The sequence below is a fragment of the Pelodiscus sinensis genome, chromosome 21 (assembly GCF_052426305.1).
Source record: "Pelodiscus sinensis isolate ZL-2025 chromosome 21, ASM5242630v1, whole genome shotgun sequence".
Classification (NCBI taxonomy): domain Eukaryota; kingdom Metazoa; phylum Chordata; order Testudines; family Trionychidae; genus Pelodiscus; species Pelodiscus sinensis.
Window position 1 is genome coordinate 2,930,171 of NC_143072.1, and position 15,948 is coordinate 2,946,118.

The 15,948-nt window shown below is 41.2% G+C and overlaps 1 protein-coding gene across 2 annotated transcripts in view; it reads right to left on the bottom strand.

The window, feature by feature from the left end:
* Positions 1 to 15,948, bottom strand: part of ANKFY1 (ankyrin repeat and FYVE domain containing 1) — a 52,169-nt gene that overhangs the window by 19,080 nt on the left and 17,141 nt on the right. For both annotated transcript variants that reach the window (XM_075904372.2, XM_075904371.2), the window contains exons 5-12: positions 12,479 to 12,602; positions 10,268 to 10,417; positions 8,402 to 8,567; positions 5,452 to 5,656; positions 4,611 to 4,679; positions 2,361 to 2,560; positions 1,611 to 1,708; positions 818 to 1,043 (exon numbers count right to left, since the gene is read on the bottom strand). In XM_075904372.2, coding sequence (XP_075760487.1) covers positions 818 to 1,043; positions 1,611 to 1,708; positions 2,361 to 2,560; positions 4,611 to 4,679; positions 5,452 to 5,656; positions 8,402 to 8,567; positions 10,268 to 10,417; positions 12,479 to 12,602 — 1,238 coding nt within the window. The remainder of the gene's footprint in view (positions 1 to 817; positions 1,044 to 1,610; positions 1,709 to 2,360; positions 2,561 to 4,610; positions 4,680 to 5,451; positions 5,657 to 8,401; positions 8,568 to 10,267; positions 10,418 to 12,478; positions 12,603 to 15,948) is intronic.

Below are 15,948 nucleotides of genomic sequence, written 5' to 3' on the forward strand. Positions count from 1 at the left end.
TATCAAGTCTTGCTCCCCATGGAGGAACAGAAATACCCACTGTCCTTATATCTAGATATCAATTACTGTAACAAATTCCTATGTAGTTACTAAGACTGGAGGCTTGAGTCCTGCATTCATCTGAACAAGAGTATTTCTCTCCTTGGTGACAGGAGTTTACAATTTTCTCTACTCAGTCTGAAATGAAGGTCGTGGGGGGGGGGGGGGGGGGGAGAAGAGAAGAGGAAAAACTGAAGGAATTAGTATCTGTGTGGGTGTCTCTTGCTTCCTCATTGTAAGGCCAGCCTCCAGGACAGACACTTCCTTTATATATCAGGAGATCATATTAAACAGAACAATGCAGAACTACGATGTTTAGCAAAACTAACTCTGGTAGAAATAAAGGTTGAACCTCTCTAGTACAGCAACATCCATGGTTCAGCAGGATTTTAGTTAGCAAGATGTCTACTTATGGGTGTGGCCAAGTTTTCCTTGGTCTCAAAGTTGGTCTACAGCCTCCAGTCCTGGTTTTTAGTGTTATTTAGCTCTAGTTTACTCCTAAATGTCTAAGAACCCAGTAAAGCAGTGGAAGTGTTGGTAATGCTGCTAGACAAATTGACCTCCTATGGTTTGGAACCAGTCAGGTCTCTAGTCCGGCACCCTTAGAAAATTCAACTTGTAACTGAGAAGTTACACTTGGAAAACAGTAAATCTAAGACAACTCAGCCTACAGGAATAGAGATACAACTCATGATATGATTTATAGCTTGCCATACTATGCAGATAGCTGTAATCTTACCCATCCAATAGTAGTTGTGCAACTTGAACAAAATCCTACCTTTTTGCTCCAGGATGACTGATACCACATCTGGGTGGTTGTATGCTATAGCCATATGAAGGGGAGTTTGCAGATAGACATTCTCTGATGCAGTTGGTGAGGTTGCATCCTTCCGACTAGGCACTGCTTCTTCAGTCTGGATATTAGGATTAGCTCCTTGTTGCAGAAGCTCTGCAGTAAGATTTGCTAAACCATGCCGACAAGATGTATGCAATGGAGTTTCTCCCTTTAACAAATAAAATTTAGCTCTGAAACCAACAGCTAAATGTAGGAAGAATGGTGTACTGTGACTTCCAAGATTACTAGTATACAAACTAAGTAAACACTATGGGCAGTTAAAATTAGTCTGAATTATGATACAGCATTTCTAACCATGGATGCATCTAGAGAAGTATTGATCACGGGCATTATTGGGAGAGGGAAAAAAAAGCATTAACACATCACTGCAGTATGTACTGAACCTTTCAATCCGTGTGCCATGGAATAGTACAATTGTCTGTACACCATGACACAGAATGCTAGAGTGAGAGGACCACCAGATTTTCATCAATAGGCCAATAGTTTCCTCTCCCTGCCAGAAAACCTGTAGACTGTTTTAAACTCTGTAGACTTACTGAATACTTGTCTCCAACTGAATAAGTAACTAAAGTTGATTTTTCATTAATTGCTTGGCTTCATAAGTTTAGCTACAATAAAGGGCCTGAGAATAAGAAGGGACGACATGGGAAGTTTAGTGGGGTTAGTTACCTGCATTATGTTTATTGCAATACAAAAACAAAAATTGAACTTTTACCCATTTGTTTCTGTGGTTCACTTTTGCCCCATGGGTTGCCAGGAAGAGAGCTGCTGCCTCATTCCCCGCTCCAGCTGCCCTTTGCAATAAGCAGTTTCCTAAAAGACAGTAGCAAAGTGCATGCAAAGTTGAAGTATTATACATGGATTACAAGTTACAATTTGGAACATGGTCTAGTATCATTCCAAGAGATTTAAAACTTAGAGCAGTAGCAGAGATAATGCTTATTGAAGGATAGGCATGTCTGATCAGCCCCATCTTTACATTTGTTGTTTTCTTGCTGCCATTGCAGAACAAGCTTTAGAATTTAGAAAGGGAGGACAACAGCAGGAAACACTCCTGACTTCAGATGCCTGAGGATTTTCTATCCATTCTACGAGCCTCCCCCCATGAGAGCATCTATAATTCTCAGCAGGAAGAGTACACCTGGACCTTCCAAAGTTAGCCATTTATGATGTATTCTAGTTTGTATGTACAGCTGAGTCAGAGTGCAACACAATGTATAAAGTAAGGTTCAGAGCCACTGTACCTTCTCCTATGCCTATTCTCTAGAGATTTTGGAACGATCCCCATCCTACTGAGGTAAAGACAGGGCCTGTGTCAGTTCAGACCTCAGAAGAGCAAAGCCCTACACCAGACTCCTTACTTAGGGGCAAGATGCCATTAAATGAGCTTTTATGCTAATCTCTGCTTTTGTGACCTTCTCATCTAAACCTTTTGCCTAATCTTGAATACAAACCTCTGTTTTACCTGTTACTGTGTCTGGTGCATCTGTATTGCTGCCTCGCTGGATCAGCCGTGCTGCAAAGCTGTTCTCATCGAAGGAGGTTCCATTTACAACAGGGACATCGTCAAACGGATTTACAGAAGGATCAGAAGACACGGTAATATACTGAACTGCAAGCCACAGAGCTGTGCTTCCCTCGTGATCCTTCAATTCCAAGTCTAGTCTAACAAAAAAAAGTTAGATTTTTAGATACCCCTTTTTGTGCCTCAAACCATTCACCAAAGATCACCTTCCAAGAATCTGAAAAAATAAGACTCCAATAAAAACAAAGTTCTATATAAACAGAATTGCTAGGTCTGATCACCAGTGTCACCAGTTAGGTGTTTTGATGGGTTTGACAGGTCTTCTGCTCCATCAATGAAAGTTTTGGCTGCATGCATGCATGCGCCCCTGTTTAACGCATTAACCATACACAATTAGTTAACATGACAGACTTCAAGAGATCCACCAGAGACTACAAATCAGATAAGGATTGAAAGCACCAGGCAAGGTTTATTGCCAAGTGAAGTACAACAGTAAATGTTAACGAACAGACTCACTGCTGTGCCACTATATGCATGTACACCGTAACAAAGGACTAACACTTAATCAATACTATGGATTTGGCATTGCCTCCCCCAGTCAGTCAACAACCACCCTTTGTGGTACACTTATACACAGGTACAAACAAGTTACACATCACTCCTGTAGTATTAGGTTGCCACCCTCTGTTGCTTAGTTACCACCTCATACAAGGGGTGGGGTTCAATTACTGCTCATTATGCTGTTAATTTAGACCCTGTCCTGAACCTGGGTCAGTATGTATGTTATTTGTGGGGTGGGTTTTGGTACCAAGTCCTGAACCTGGGTCAGTATGTATGTTATTTGTGGGGTGGGTTTTGGTACCAAGATGTTTCTTAATTAGGTGTTCTGTTATAACCCCTGTGGAATGTGCTCATGGCCTGTGCCTAGTACCTCTTCAGTAGGAGTGTTCTTGTAATAGCAGAACTGTTCTTGCCAACTTTGTGAGCAGGGCCTGCCTCCTACTCACAGCTTAACTCTGCTTTACATTAGCAAAATCTTGACCATTGCTGTCTAGGCCTTAGGCCTCATACCCAGTCTGTGATACATGGACTTATGCTACATTCCCTCATCTTACTACATTAAACTATTCCCTTAGACCTGTATTTATAACCCTTTAAACTCAATGGAGAAATTAAAAATTCTGAGGCTATAGTGAAGCCTGTCTTATGTAAACCACTTCAAGATAGAAATCTGCCTCAAGTGACTGTTGAAAGACTCAGTTTTAGATAGGGATATTTAGTGTGTAAAGTAGTGTGTAATTCATTAATGGTGTAGTTAACAAAAATTTAGTGCTCTATAAGCACTAAGTCAGAGCAGGGGTTGATGCAGAGTTCTGGTGAGAGCCAGGACTTGCAGGCTAGTTCAAAAACTTACTTGCGGGTGGGGACAGTATTGTGTGTAGGCGATAATGTTAACTGATCAGCACCCCGCTTATCAGTTAATTGTTTAATCGACTGCAGTATTACATCCTTAGTTTTAGATTCTAAACACATTTCACCTAGAGCACTCAAGCAGGGACTGCTCTCCTAAAGCATCTTCAATGTCGTACTCCGTTCCCATGGAAGTTGAACTGGAGGATGTCAGACTAGCTATTCCTAGAACCTGATAACTGCTCATCCATTTTGCAATTCTAGTTCAGAGTTATACCTCCGTGCTTTACCTAAAGCAAAGGTATTGCTATGCCCTTCGCTTCCTTGCAGACTATGGTAGCATTAGAGAAAAATCCTCTTTTGCCTCCTCTATACCAAGCCAGAAGACCAGCTTCACCAATACAGGTTTCCATTTGAAACTCCACATGCAATAGCGAGCTCATCTCACCAGCAGAGCTCATTTTGCTTTCCAAAAAGAAGGGCAACAATACCCAAATGGGTGACTTCAGGATAAGTCACTTCAACTTCTCTTGTGCCTCCATTTCCCCCCGCCCCTTCCCCCATCAAGCAAAGCTAGAAATAGAGCCAAGGGGTCATAGGCGACATTACCTCATGCAGACTTTTACAATTTTGCATCCACAGAATCTACTAGCAGTGAGGAATAGAGAGGGGCTAGGTTTGTTTAAACAAGAGAAATAGCTTACAGCTATATTCCTCTCCACTGTATGATTGAGTTTGAAATACTTTGAATAGGGTAAGAACTTCACAACTGAAACTTACTGTTTGCACTGGAGAAGCTGACTGAATACAGGATCATTCCTAACAACAATTGATGCATGTAATGGGGTCCTGCAGAAAGAAAGAAAGTCCCTTCCAATTAGGAAATAGTTGAAAGCTAGTGAAAGAAGATTTCATTTCACATTCCCATACACATTTTAAGTCATGTCAGACTTTGCTCCTGCACAACCCTCCCACTGACTTTCAAGGTTAAGTACAAGTCTGTCCTGACATCAGGGACACGAGAAGCCTGTTAGAGCATCCAAGCAGTTTAGCGCTATGTAAAATATTTAACTTCCCTAATGGTAAATGTGGGTCCTTCAGACCCGTAGTCCATTCCCCACTACCCAAATCTACTAGTCTTGCATTTTCTGCAGCCTGCTACTGTTCCTAGACACCATTCAATAGGACATTTGCTACTCTACCAAAGGCGGGTGGGGGGGGGGGGAAAGAGCTATAAAAGCATTTTGAAGCTTTCATATACGGGACTGTGTTAGTCTGATAGAGACTAGGCACCCTAAACTGATATCCAGGGGACCCCAACAGTTTGTCATCACCCCTCTTAGTTCCGTTCCTTTGGCTATATGTACATTGATGTATTTCACCAGCCAGTTCCATCCTCCACCTTTATGCTGCCATTTCAGTACTGTTGGAAGAATGCCATCTAGTATACCACTCCCTGCAGGACAGTGGAGGTATTTGCAGGTCTCCTGTTGAAATAATCTAGCTTGATCTATTTTTGTTGGACACCCTATTCCTTGACGGTACACAGATTTCAATGAGCTGCAATACAACTTATTAGATAGTTGTTACCAAATCAAGATCCTTTTACAAATATATTCACCTTCCTTTGCAGTCTTGCATGTTTGGATTGGCTCCAGCCTGCAGAAGGGACTCTGCAATCTGTGCCATCTCTGACATCACATCTGGAAAATGCTTCTTAGGGCTGTATGATGCAACAAGGTGCAGAGGAGTCTCCTGGTCTCCCAATGTAGCAGCATTCACACGAGCACCATTTTTAATGAGAAAGTTGGAAGCAAACTTATCTCCTTTTGGGATGTACAAAAGGAAGAGATTACAGAGCTGGTCTTTAGACTCAGTAGCTTGCGGTCTGCTATGGTTCCACAAGCATCCTGAAGTGCGTTCCAATACCGAAGACACAACTGTTGCTTGATACTATGTTCCTCCCTGCTAGAAGCCATTAGTTGTGATGTACAATATAAAGTTGGTCAGGCTGGCCCTTCAGTAAGACTGCCTTAGACAGCCAGTTTGTTATTTAAAAGTTACATTCTAGCTCAAAGAATGTGAGGTAAGTGCTTGGCTGAAATATTTTAAAGCATCCTGGAATGAGTTTTAGTCCCTGCCAAAACTATGGAGTTCAGTCGAGAGAACAGGTTCTTCTCCACATTAACGAGTCACAGTAGAAAAAAAGTCTACAAAGTATCGCTGCTATTGGACAACAGCAACAGATAGGAGCTTGTTTACCCAAATTACTTTGTTATACAAAGTAAAAAGGAATGTCCCATTCTAGCTCTGAAGCGTTTCAGTGTACATCTGTATAACAAAGCTATACCCATCGGTTATTTTGGTTCACACTTCCCTCTAGTTCCAAAGCCAGCAGCCCTGGGGGTCAACAGGTAGAGGAGGCATGGAAATATGCAGGTCGCACCATTGCGCTAGTTATTTTTCAGATGACATGACATTTAAATTACACAGTAATAACAGAAGTCAGGGACTATCGTGCACTGTCAAAAACACTTGAGACATTCCTTACTCCTGAAGAACTTAAACATCTACACAGCCAAGCTAGACAAAGGAAGCATTATCCCTATTTTATGGGGAGATGAAGTGGTTTTTCCTGATTTGTGAGTGGCCTGTGAATTAACTCAAATGTTTAGTCTCAGTCCAGTGCTTTAAATCTAGCCTTCCTTCTCTCACCTTGTGCAGTTAAGAACAAGAGTGTATTTCCATGCACAAAGGAAAAAAGTTTCCCACTTTATAGGTTCCTATTTTGATATGGCAGTGAATTTTACAGTAGCAACATGTAGCTTTGTAGGATCTATAGAGCAAGCCCCACTAAAAGGGTCATGTTTCAGGCATTTTTATTTGAGGAACTCCCTCAGTCAGAAGAAGTTAAGCTAATCCTGGCAGTGGTTTAATTCTTCCCGGAGAAGCCAACTAATCAAGATGCATTACCACAGCATCCCATTTTGACAATTAACATAGCAACTAACCCACTGCATCGTCAAGTACAGGGAAGTAGTTAATTGCAAGATCTAGTCCAAAAAACTGACAAGAAAATATTCATATTTAAATGCTGAAATTAAGTCGCACAGCACTGAAGCCCTTAAATGTTACCTTTATACCCGGTTTCAACAGTTTCATTAAGTTGCAGCCTTCACACACAAACCCAGTTCCTAGTAATGCTTAGTCTTGGCAGTGAGTTAAGGGTATTCAGCTCCCTTACAAGTCCTGCTCAACATTTTACAGCATCATGCTCCCCCCCAATACTATGCTGGTAGGGTTAATGTGATTAGCTGCAACCTAAGACTAATGAAGGAGCTTTGCTTGGTACTGAGCTCTTAACTTCAGCTGTAAACAAACTTCGTATTAATATCGAGAAGCATCTAATTGAACAATAAACTTAATGAGTTTTCACCTAAAGCATCCATGCATGCAGCAAAGAAACAACTTTGTTATTGTAGGCATTAAGTAACAGGCAATGAGGCCACTAGGGTTTATACCAGAGCCTCATACAGCCTTATCTGGTCAGGGAAAGATATAAGCCAAGACCATTTCTCTGTTCTTTAAGCCTCCGGAGCATTACTGCCATGGCAACCATTTCCTATTAGGTTCTGTGAATCCTCTCATGTATCTGCTTTCCTTCTTGTGTTGACAGCAGCTCAGGAATCTGAAGTCAGGGACTGTTCTAAGTACCAGTGATGATTTATTGCTCACTGGAACTTGGAAGCAGTCACCTACACGGATACATAATACATACCTAATATTAATGGTCATGAAAACTAAGGTCCCCCTCCAAGCAGCGGATAGTCATTCTCCCTATGCACCAAGGGTTGAAAACTCCATTAACTCTACCTTATTACTAGAGAGGACAGCTGCTGCACATCTTACAATCCTGAGGGAAGGAGATGGAAGAGAATCTCTTTCCATCCTCTTCTTGAGGCATCAAGTACAGCAGTGGTCCCCAACGTGGTGCCTGTGGGCGCCAGGGCACCTGCCGGGCCATTTATGGGCACCCACCAAACAAGATGGGCTGGCCTCGCCCCCAGGCACGTGGCACATGCGCGGTGCCAGCCTCTGCCCCTGGGTCACGGCATATGCCAGTGCCAGCCCCAGGGTCACAGCGCATGTGCAGCCCCGCCCCCAGGTGCCCGGCAGCCCCAAAAGTACAGACTATTGCAGTAGCCAATGATGTACGAGCCACTACATTAAATGGAATTAAGATTTAAACATCTCTCCCTCTGCCCCTTCATTCACATTGGGCTAGGACAACAGCAAAGTAGTTCGCATCTGAACACCTGCAAGAAAAACTAGCAATTTCTTTTCAGTTGCCAACCCAGAAAGCTCGTGTTTACATCCAACAAGAATCCTTTTAATGAACTTTAACTATTATTTCTATTAGGTTTTTATAACTAGACAGTAACCCTAGGCCTTGGGCTTCAACGCTCTCCTTTTGCCAAGGAACATTCAAAATGAAAATTGAGATGCATAAAAACCAGTCTCAATTAAGATACACACAACCCTGGAAAGAGTTGCAAAAGCAATATCCTTACCTCTTTGGATGGCTTTGTGTAACAGACTCCAGCCTCTCTTATCCACCATATCCACATCAGCTTTGTAATTGACTAATGTGGTTGCAATACTTTCCAATTTTCGTGAGAGGGCTAAATCTAAAGCAAGGTCTCCATTGTGATCCAGTTCATTGAGCTTCCCAGGCAGCTACAAACAGTTGACCAACATTGAATATACACATATTCTGAGTGTTCTCTTGCAACTTTAAGATGCATGTTAGTTTCAGTGCAACAAATGCTAGTACTATATCCAATTAAATCCCTTGAGTGGTCTTAAATACACACAGCAAACAAAACACTATTTTACAATTAGAGGTAACAGTTGATTTTGAAACCAACTTTAATTTGTGAGAAGGCAGAATCTTCCAGTATAATCAGAGTCATTCTCTACTGTTCAGAGAAAAATCTTTTGGTATCTCCACTTATGAATAGCTCTAGTTTTGTATCTGAACAGTTTAAATCACAAAACAAAACAGTAGGCAGTATATAATTTCTTTAAACAATCGTTTCAAATAAAGTTGCAAACAAATGAACTAAAGTAACTGAAAAAGGGGTTACCATAGTCCTCATGGTAAGAAAAATTTAAGTTTATTACAATGTAAACTATATAAGATAAGCCGATTGATATTGGTTCTTTGGATGTTACTAACACCTGTAGTTGAAATGCTTGCATCGCTATACCAGATAAGCCATATTCCATCATCATTCCTATTAATACTTGGTATTGGTTACTCCTGAGGGAAACTCTACATCAGTGTGCATGCAGAACTCATGGTCCCTGCAGAAAGGGAAGCCACAAAAGTGGTCATGAGTCCCTCCCTAGCAGCACAGGTAGGCAGGTTTAGGTGCCATGAGCATTTATTAGAGATATAAACATCACTGTTGGGGCAAGGGAGTGGTGCATATGAACAGAAGGTGTGCACACATGAGTGCACCACGAGCATAGAGCATCTGTGTGGTGGGGCAGAGCTTTGGAGGAATGTTTCTAAGGAGGTAGGTGTGGGGTAGGCTCTGTCCCCTCAGGCAGAGGAGAATGTAGTGGCCTGCCTGCTTAGTTGTTCCCATTGTTTGTGAATTCCTAGCAGTATAAAAGTCAGGTAACATTTTAAGGCTCCTTTACATTGCCAGACTGGTGTAAAGGAGCTTTATTGTAAAGGACAGTAAGACCTTATAAAATGCTCATGGTACTTCAGTAATTAGAACTAGAAGAGTTTGACTGAAAATTTCTTCAAGGTATGGTCCATGATCTCTTTGCTTTAATCTCTCTGGAGATGGTCAGTCCTCAATATAAGTTAGGCATTTGAGTGCCCAGCCTTCACTGCTCTTCAATTGCCTAGGATGCATCATTGATCATATGGCTGCATACACTATTGACTAATAGCTAAAAGTAAAGGCCCAATACTAGATACATTACTGTGAGGGGGTTTGAGAATTTTCTCCAATGCTCCCTCACCACATTAAACTACAGTACAATAGATGTATAAATTAAATGAAAACAGTGTAATTAGATTTCGTTTTAAGAAGTATGCAGAATTTTAAAATTTGTGTACAGAACTTAAGTTTTGGTGCAAAATTTCCCCAGCGGTGTTTTATGCAGTACTTTGTGAACATTAGTGAATTCTCAGTACCTTTGAAATAGAAAGGTGCTAAACATTATATGCTAAGTCTCAATAGGTTCCTTTTCTTTAAACTTTATTATTTCCTTCACAGTATGACTAGAGAGCAACCTACTGTTCTTGTTAGTCAAGATGACAGTTAAAATGCCGAGCCCATACCTAGTCCCAAACTAAAGGAAAAAAAAAGCCATGTTCACTCTAGTTCAAATTGAGGCAGTAATGCTCACCATACCTGTGAATCCATTTCAATAAGATAAAGGAAAACAACATCTTCTCTCTCCACTTTAATTGCTTTATGCAAAGGATATTCAGTCTTTGATTTGAACATTTTATACAACAGCTGAGCACTCATACTGCTAAAGTCTTCCTTCCGTAAGTCATCCTGTGATTAACAAAAAAAAAATATCCAAGTTAAATTGGCTTATTGCCATGACTTGTTTGCAAGCAAAATAATCCACAAGAATTGTCCTAGCAGATTTCTGCCATCCTGTGGTAATCCAACAGGTCTTAGAAAAGGTAGTAAAGTGACAATATTCACAACATCTATTTACTTTGAAATCTGAACCTTTAGTTCTAAATACAGTTAATTTCCATATTTGTACAAAGGCACCCATCATCCTTCTAAGGGGAGATAAAGGGCACTTCATAAAAAACCCTGACGTTCTAAACGTACTACAGATTGAACTAGTAATAGTTGCAGTTGTTAGAGATCTTCTGCCAAGAAACTGCTTAAGACAGCCTTTGATTTGACATTCCACATCAATTCCCATAACAGTAGAAACAAAGCATGTTTTAAAGTAGATCATTCCTTTTCTGTATTTGGAGAAAGTGCATAGCCCAAAAACCTAAATACAGCCTCTCCCCAAGTTACGGACCAAACACTTGGCCATAACTCAATTTGTTCGCAACTTGGACCCCACTGAGTTACGTAGCGACCGTGCTGTTCGTAAGGGCGGGTTGCGTTCGTAACTCGGGGACCGCCTTTACAACCGCTCAATGGGAGCTTTGGTCATAAATGCGAACAGTCATAACTCGACTGTTTGCAACTCAGGGACCGGCAGTACTAGAATGAAACGGGACTATTCTGAAGACATGTTTCCATTTGCACACCGAATAGCGGGTTTCATAGAGAGCTTTGGATCCTGTCCTTGGTAATTATAAGAAGCTAGTCTCTATCGAGTTGAAAAACACACACATCAACTTTTAGAAAGTAATAGTGAACTGCCCAGTATGTTCTAGGATGAAATACCACTTAAGCTCAGGGTACATCTACACTTGCTCCCTAGTTCAAGCTAAGGATGCAAATGTAGCCGACCAAAGTTGCTAATGAAGCGGGGATTAAGTATCCCGTGCTTCATTAGCATAATCTCACCCACACGTTATTCTGTTCACCAGCTGATTCGAACCAGGAAGCGTGCTCTGGGACACATTAGTTCGAATCAACCCCCTTGGTTTGAACTAACGTTATTCCTTAAAAAAGAGTTGCTTCATTAGCGATTTTGGTCAGCTACATTTGCATCCCTAGCTTGAACTAGGGAGCAAGTGTAGACGTACCCTCAGATAATAGTATGTATGAAGAGTTTACTGCTTCAGTACATAATTGTTGCTGATTGAGTACAGAAACCTTCAGCATCTACGGTAGTGGTGAAGATGATTCTCTGCCAAAAGTGAAGTAACCATTAATATTTCTGTACAGAAATAAGACTTAGTTATGAACAATCCTTTCACTTTAATATACAATAAGCATTTATAATCTGCCCTTGGAGAGAAAAAGTAGAAGTTTGTATACACAGAGAAAAATTTCTTATTTCCTGTGCTAGAAAATAAGTTGGAAATTAAATAGGTCACTTTTATGGCTTGACAACTATTAATGGCTATATTAAGAGGGGAAATCGATGTTTGCCTAAAAAGAATCCCAAGTTCTCAAGTCCAATGATGGACAAATCTCAGACAGTTCAGAATTAGCTACACTAATATCAGTCTGAACTCATGGGACTCTAAACTTGGCTGAAAACTTCCAGCAAGATTCAACAGCTAGTTTCTTGCAATAGTTTTCATTTCTGCTAAATCAGTCTATGTATCAGTCTGGAAGGAACTTTGAAGCAGAGGAAGATGAAAAGTGTAAAGAATGATTTGGGTTGCTTTCTACAAATGGGCAAACATTCAGAGAAGAGGCTGGGTTGAAAAAACAAAGGCACAAGAGGATACATCTTCCTGACAAGGTATGCCATCCTTCCTTGAACATAAACAAGCCCTCTTCTGGGGCAGAAAAACAAGTCTTAATGGATTTAACCCACACTGTTTTAACACATAGTACTAGCATTTAATGTGATTGTGACAATGAGAAGTGAGACACCAATTCAATCAACAGTAAGAATCTAAAGTTTAAGTTTTTCAGCCTGCAGGCTACTCTTTCCCATTCCCCTTTTATTATAGTACTTACCCAATGACTAGCTATTATTTCTGCACAGTAGTTCAATAAAGTGCTAGCATTTAGTTCCTCTGCAGTCTGATAGAAACAAATGCAGTTCCTGACGTTTACTAGTGACATGACTCCTTTTTCACACCTGCCAGAATGAAGAAATGGAGTGTGGATTAATTATCAAGAAAGATTTTCCTGAAGAGTCAGATTCCTATTTCCAAAAGGAAGTGATCAGTTATAGGAACATGTGGAGGCCAACCAATGTCAGGTCTAATAGCTGTATAAACAAGAATGTATAGTATTACAGAAATGGCTTTGTATTTAAAATCTAAAAACTGACAAACAGTCTCCTATAATAGTGTTTTTCACACCAAAACTCTGACGAGAGCAGTGTATTAAAGAGTTCCCTCCAAAGTAAAAGATGACACCCTAATCTTCCCTCTGAAGTAGACTGAAACACACTGTAAGGACAATAGTTGCAGTCTTGTGTCACCAAGTTACTTTGACACCCCTTGGGGCTGGTCCAGCTTTCATGCTGAAGAATGAACACTGTAAAGAGGTACTATAATGCTATATTTCTGAGGAAGACAGGAAAGTGAAGACTCACCTTCACATTCTGTGTGTGTACAAGAACATTCATTTTCGAAAATCCTACAAACTCATACAATACAGCATGTTGTGCAAGCCAAGGAGATTGAAAGGAGCTTTCACACAGTCAAGAGTTCTGCTTATTTTAGACCCACCACTGATGCCTAGCCACATACTTGGGTGGTTATGCCATTGCCTCTCATCAATTCCTGGAAGCTCACCTAATGAAATGGACAAGTATGGTAGAATACACTGCAAAGTACCTGCATTTCTGCTAAGGTGAGAATAAGTCACTAGATTGTAACCATTAGTATATGGGATTTATTTTAGTGCTATGAAAAAAGAAAACCCAATCACAATAAAGCTTTACAAGCCAAAACCTTAGACATTGCATTAGGCACAAAGAAAAAAAGTACCAAGATGAGGCTAAGTGCTAGATTTCAGGCACTCCTCAGTAACAAAGCTAAAGGCCATGAAGATCACTAGGTAAAAAACAGCACTTTGTAAACTGACAGGAACAAATTTCCCTTCCTCGTATGGATTGAGACAGTGATCTGATTCCGGAAAGTGGTGTCACTAATCCAACTGCCCTACTTAATGCTGCCAAGGCCTGCTAGCAAGTGAAAAAAGGAAGAAATGGAGAGGCCATTTGAGCAATAACTGACAGCTGCCCAGAATAAGAGGATGCTTTAATTACTGACCTTTTGGATCATTTCATGAAGATCTAGTCCTCTTTACACAATTTCCAAGTGGATGAGGAACAAGATTAATCTGTCGTCATTTTGCCCTGCCTCCCTCCTACTCTCAAGCCCCAAACTGGTCAGTTAGCAATATTACTTTGTTTTGAAAATCTGAAGATATGTATAATTAAGATAAAAAGTTGGCATTTAAATTGGCTGGTATGTTCAAGACATTGCTGCTATTGATAATGTTGCATTTCCATTTCACTCAGTCACTGAACACCAAGCAAAAAATAAAATGCTAACAGTCAATCTTAATTCAAACAATTAAAAAGCCTTTTATTGACATTACTATAACAGATTATTTCCTTTGATGTGGGAAACCAGTTTCCTTTCCTAGAAAAATCCTCCAAAAATGTACCTCACGTTTTCAAGCCATGTCACATTAGGGTCAGGGATTTATGGGTTGTTTGATTTAGGGGGATATACAGGCACCCCAAGTTAAACAAAAAACACAAACTTACATCTGCACGTACAAAGAAAAGCTCACCAGCAGCCTGAGGCTAGGATGTCCTTTATGGGGCCCTGTACAGTACTATTAAACTGGTGCCCCTATGTCCAGAGGCGGTCTTGGGGGCAAGAGAGAAGGAAGAATGACAATTTTTAGAGATGTGATTTTATTGCTTTAAAATGGTCAACTAAGGTCCTGTAGACTAACAATTCACTCAAACTGCCAGTATATGCCCAAGATTGGCACATACCTGTTAAATGGGTTCATCACTACTTGAATGGCTCTTTCAGATTCAGTGTCTGCTAATAGGCTGCCAACCCCTGTGCTAGACCTATGACTTGAGAGCCAAATAATGAGAAGTGTAAGGTTATGCATTTAGGGATTAGTAACAAGAATTTTAGTTATAAACTGGGGACACATCAGTTGGAAGTAACGGAGGAGAAGAAGGACCTTGGAGTCCCGGTTGATTAGAGGAGGACTATGAGCCGCCATTGTGATATGGCCGTGAAAAAGGCTAATACGGTCTTGGGATGTATTAGGCGAGGTATTTCCAGTAGAGTTAAGGAGGTGTTAGTGCCATTATACAAGCAAGGCATTGGTGAGACACCATTTGGAATACTATGTGTAGTTCTGGTCTCCCATGTTTAAGAAGGATGAATTCAAACTGGAACAGGTACAAAGAAGGGCCACTAGGATGATCCGAGGAATGGAAAACTTGTCTTATGAAAGGAGACTCAGGGAGCTTGGCTTGTTTACCTTAACCAAAAGAAGGCTGAGGGGGGACACGATTGCACTCTAAATATATTAGAGGGATAAATACCAGGGAGGGAGAGGAATTATTTAAGCTTAATACCAATGAGGACAAGAACAAATGGATATAAGCTGGCTAGTAAGAAGTTTAGACTTGAGATTAGACGAAGGTTTCTAACCATTAGAGGAGTGAAGTTCTCGAACGGCCTTCCAAGGGAAGTAGTGGGAACAAAAGATCTATCTGGTTTCAAGATTAAACTAGATGGGTTTATGAAGGGGATGGTTTGATGAGATAACATGATCTTGGTAACTAATTGACCATTCATTATCAGTGGGAAATAGGTCAATGGAGGGATGATAGGAATTACTATAGAGAACTTTCTGGGTGTCTGGATGGTGAGTCTTGCCCACATGCTCAGGGTTTAGCTGATCGCCATATTTGGGGTCGGGAAGGAATTTTCCTCCAGGGTAGATTGGCAGAGACCCTGGAGGTTTTTTGCCTTCCTCTGTAGCATGGGGTACAGATCACAGCTGGAGGATTCTCTGCATCTTGTGGTCTTCAAAGTATTTGAAGGCTTCAATATCTGAGATAGGGGAGAGGATTATTCTAGGAGGAGTGGGTGAGATTCTGTGGCATGTACTGTGCAGGGGTCAGAGTAGATGATCATAGTGGTCCCTTCTGACCTTGAAGTCTATGAGGTCTCAGTAGGGAGCCAGTGCCATCTTCCTCCTGTGGGAGGGTGGGGAAAAAGCCTCAAGCCTCCCCACTGGATCTAGCTGGGGGGACAGCCTCGCAGGGCCACTTCCTGGAGGCTTCCCCTTTGCTCCCATTGGCCAGAATCCAGCAAATGGGAGCAGTGGGAGGCAGCGTTACACAATGCCTGTGACATGAAAACAAGTCCCCACCCCCCTATCTCCAACTCAGACCTCACACCCTGAGCCCCTCATAGCCCCACATCCCC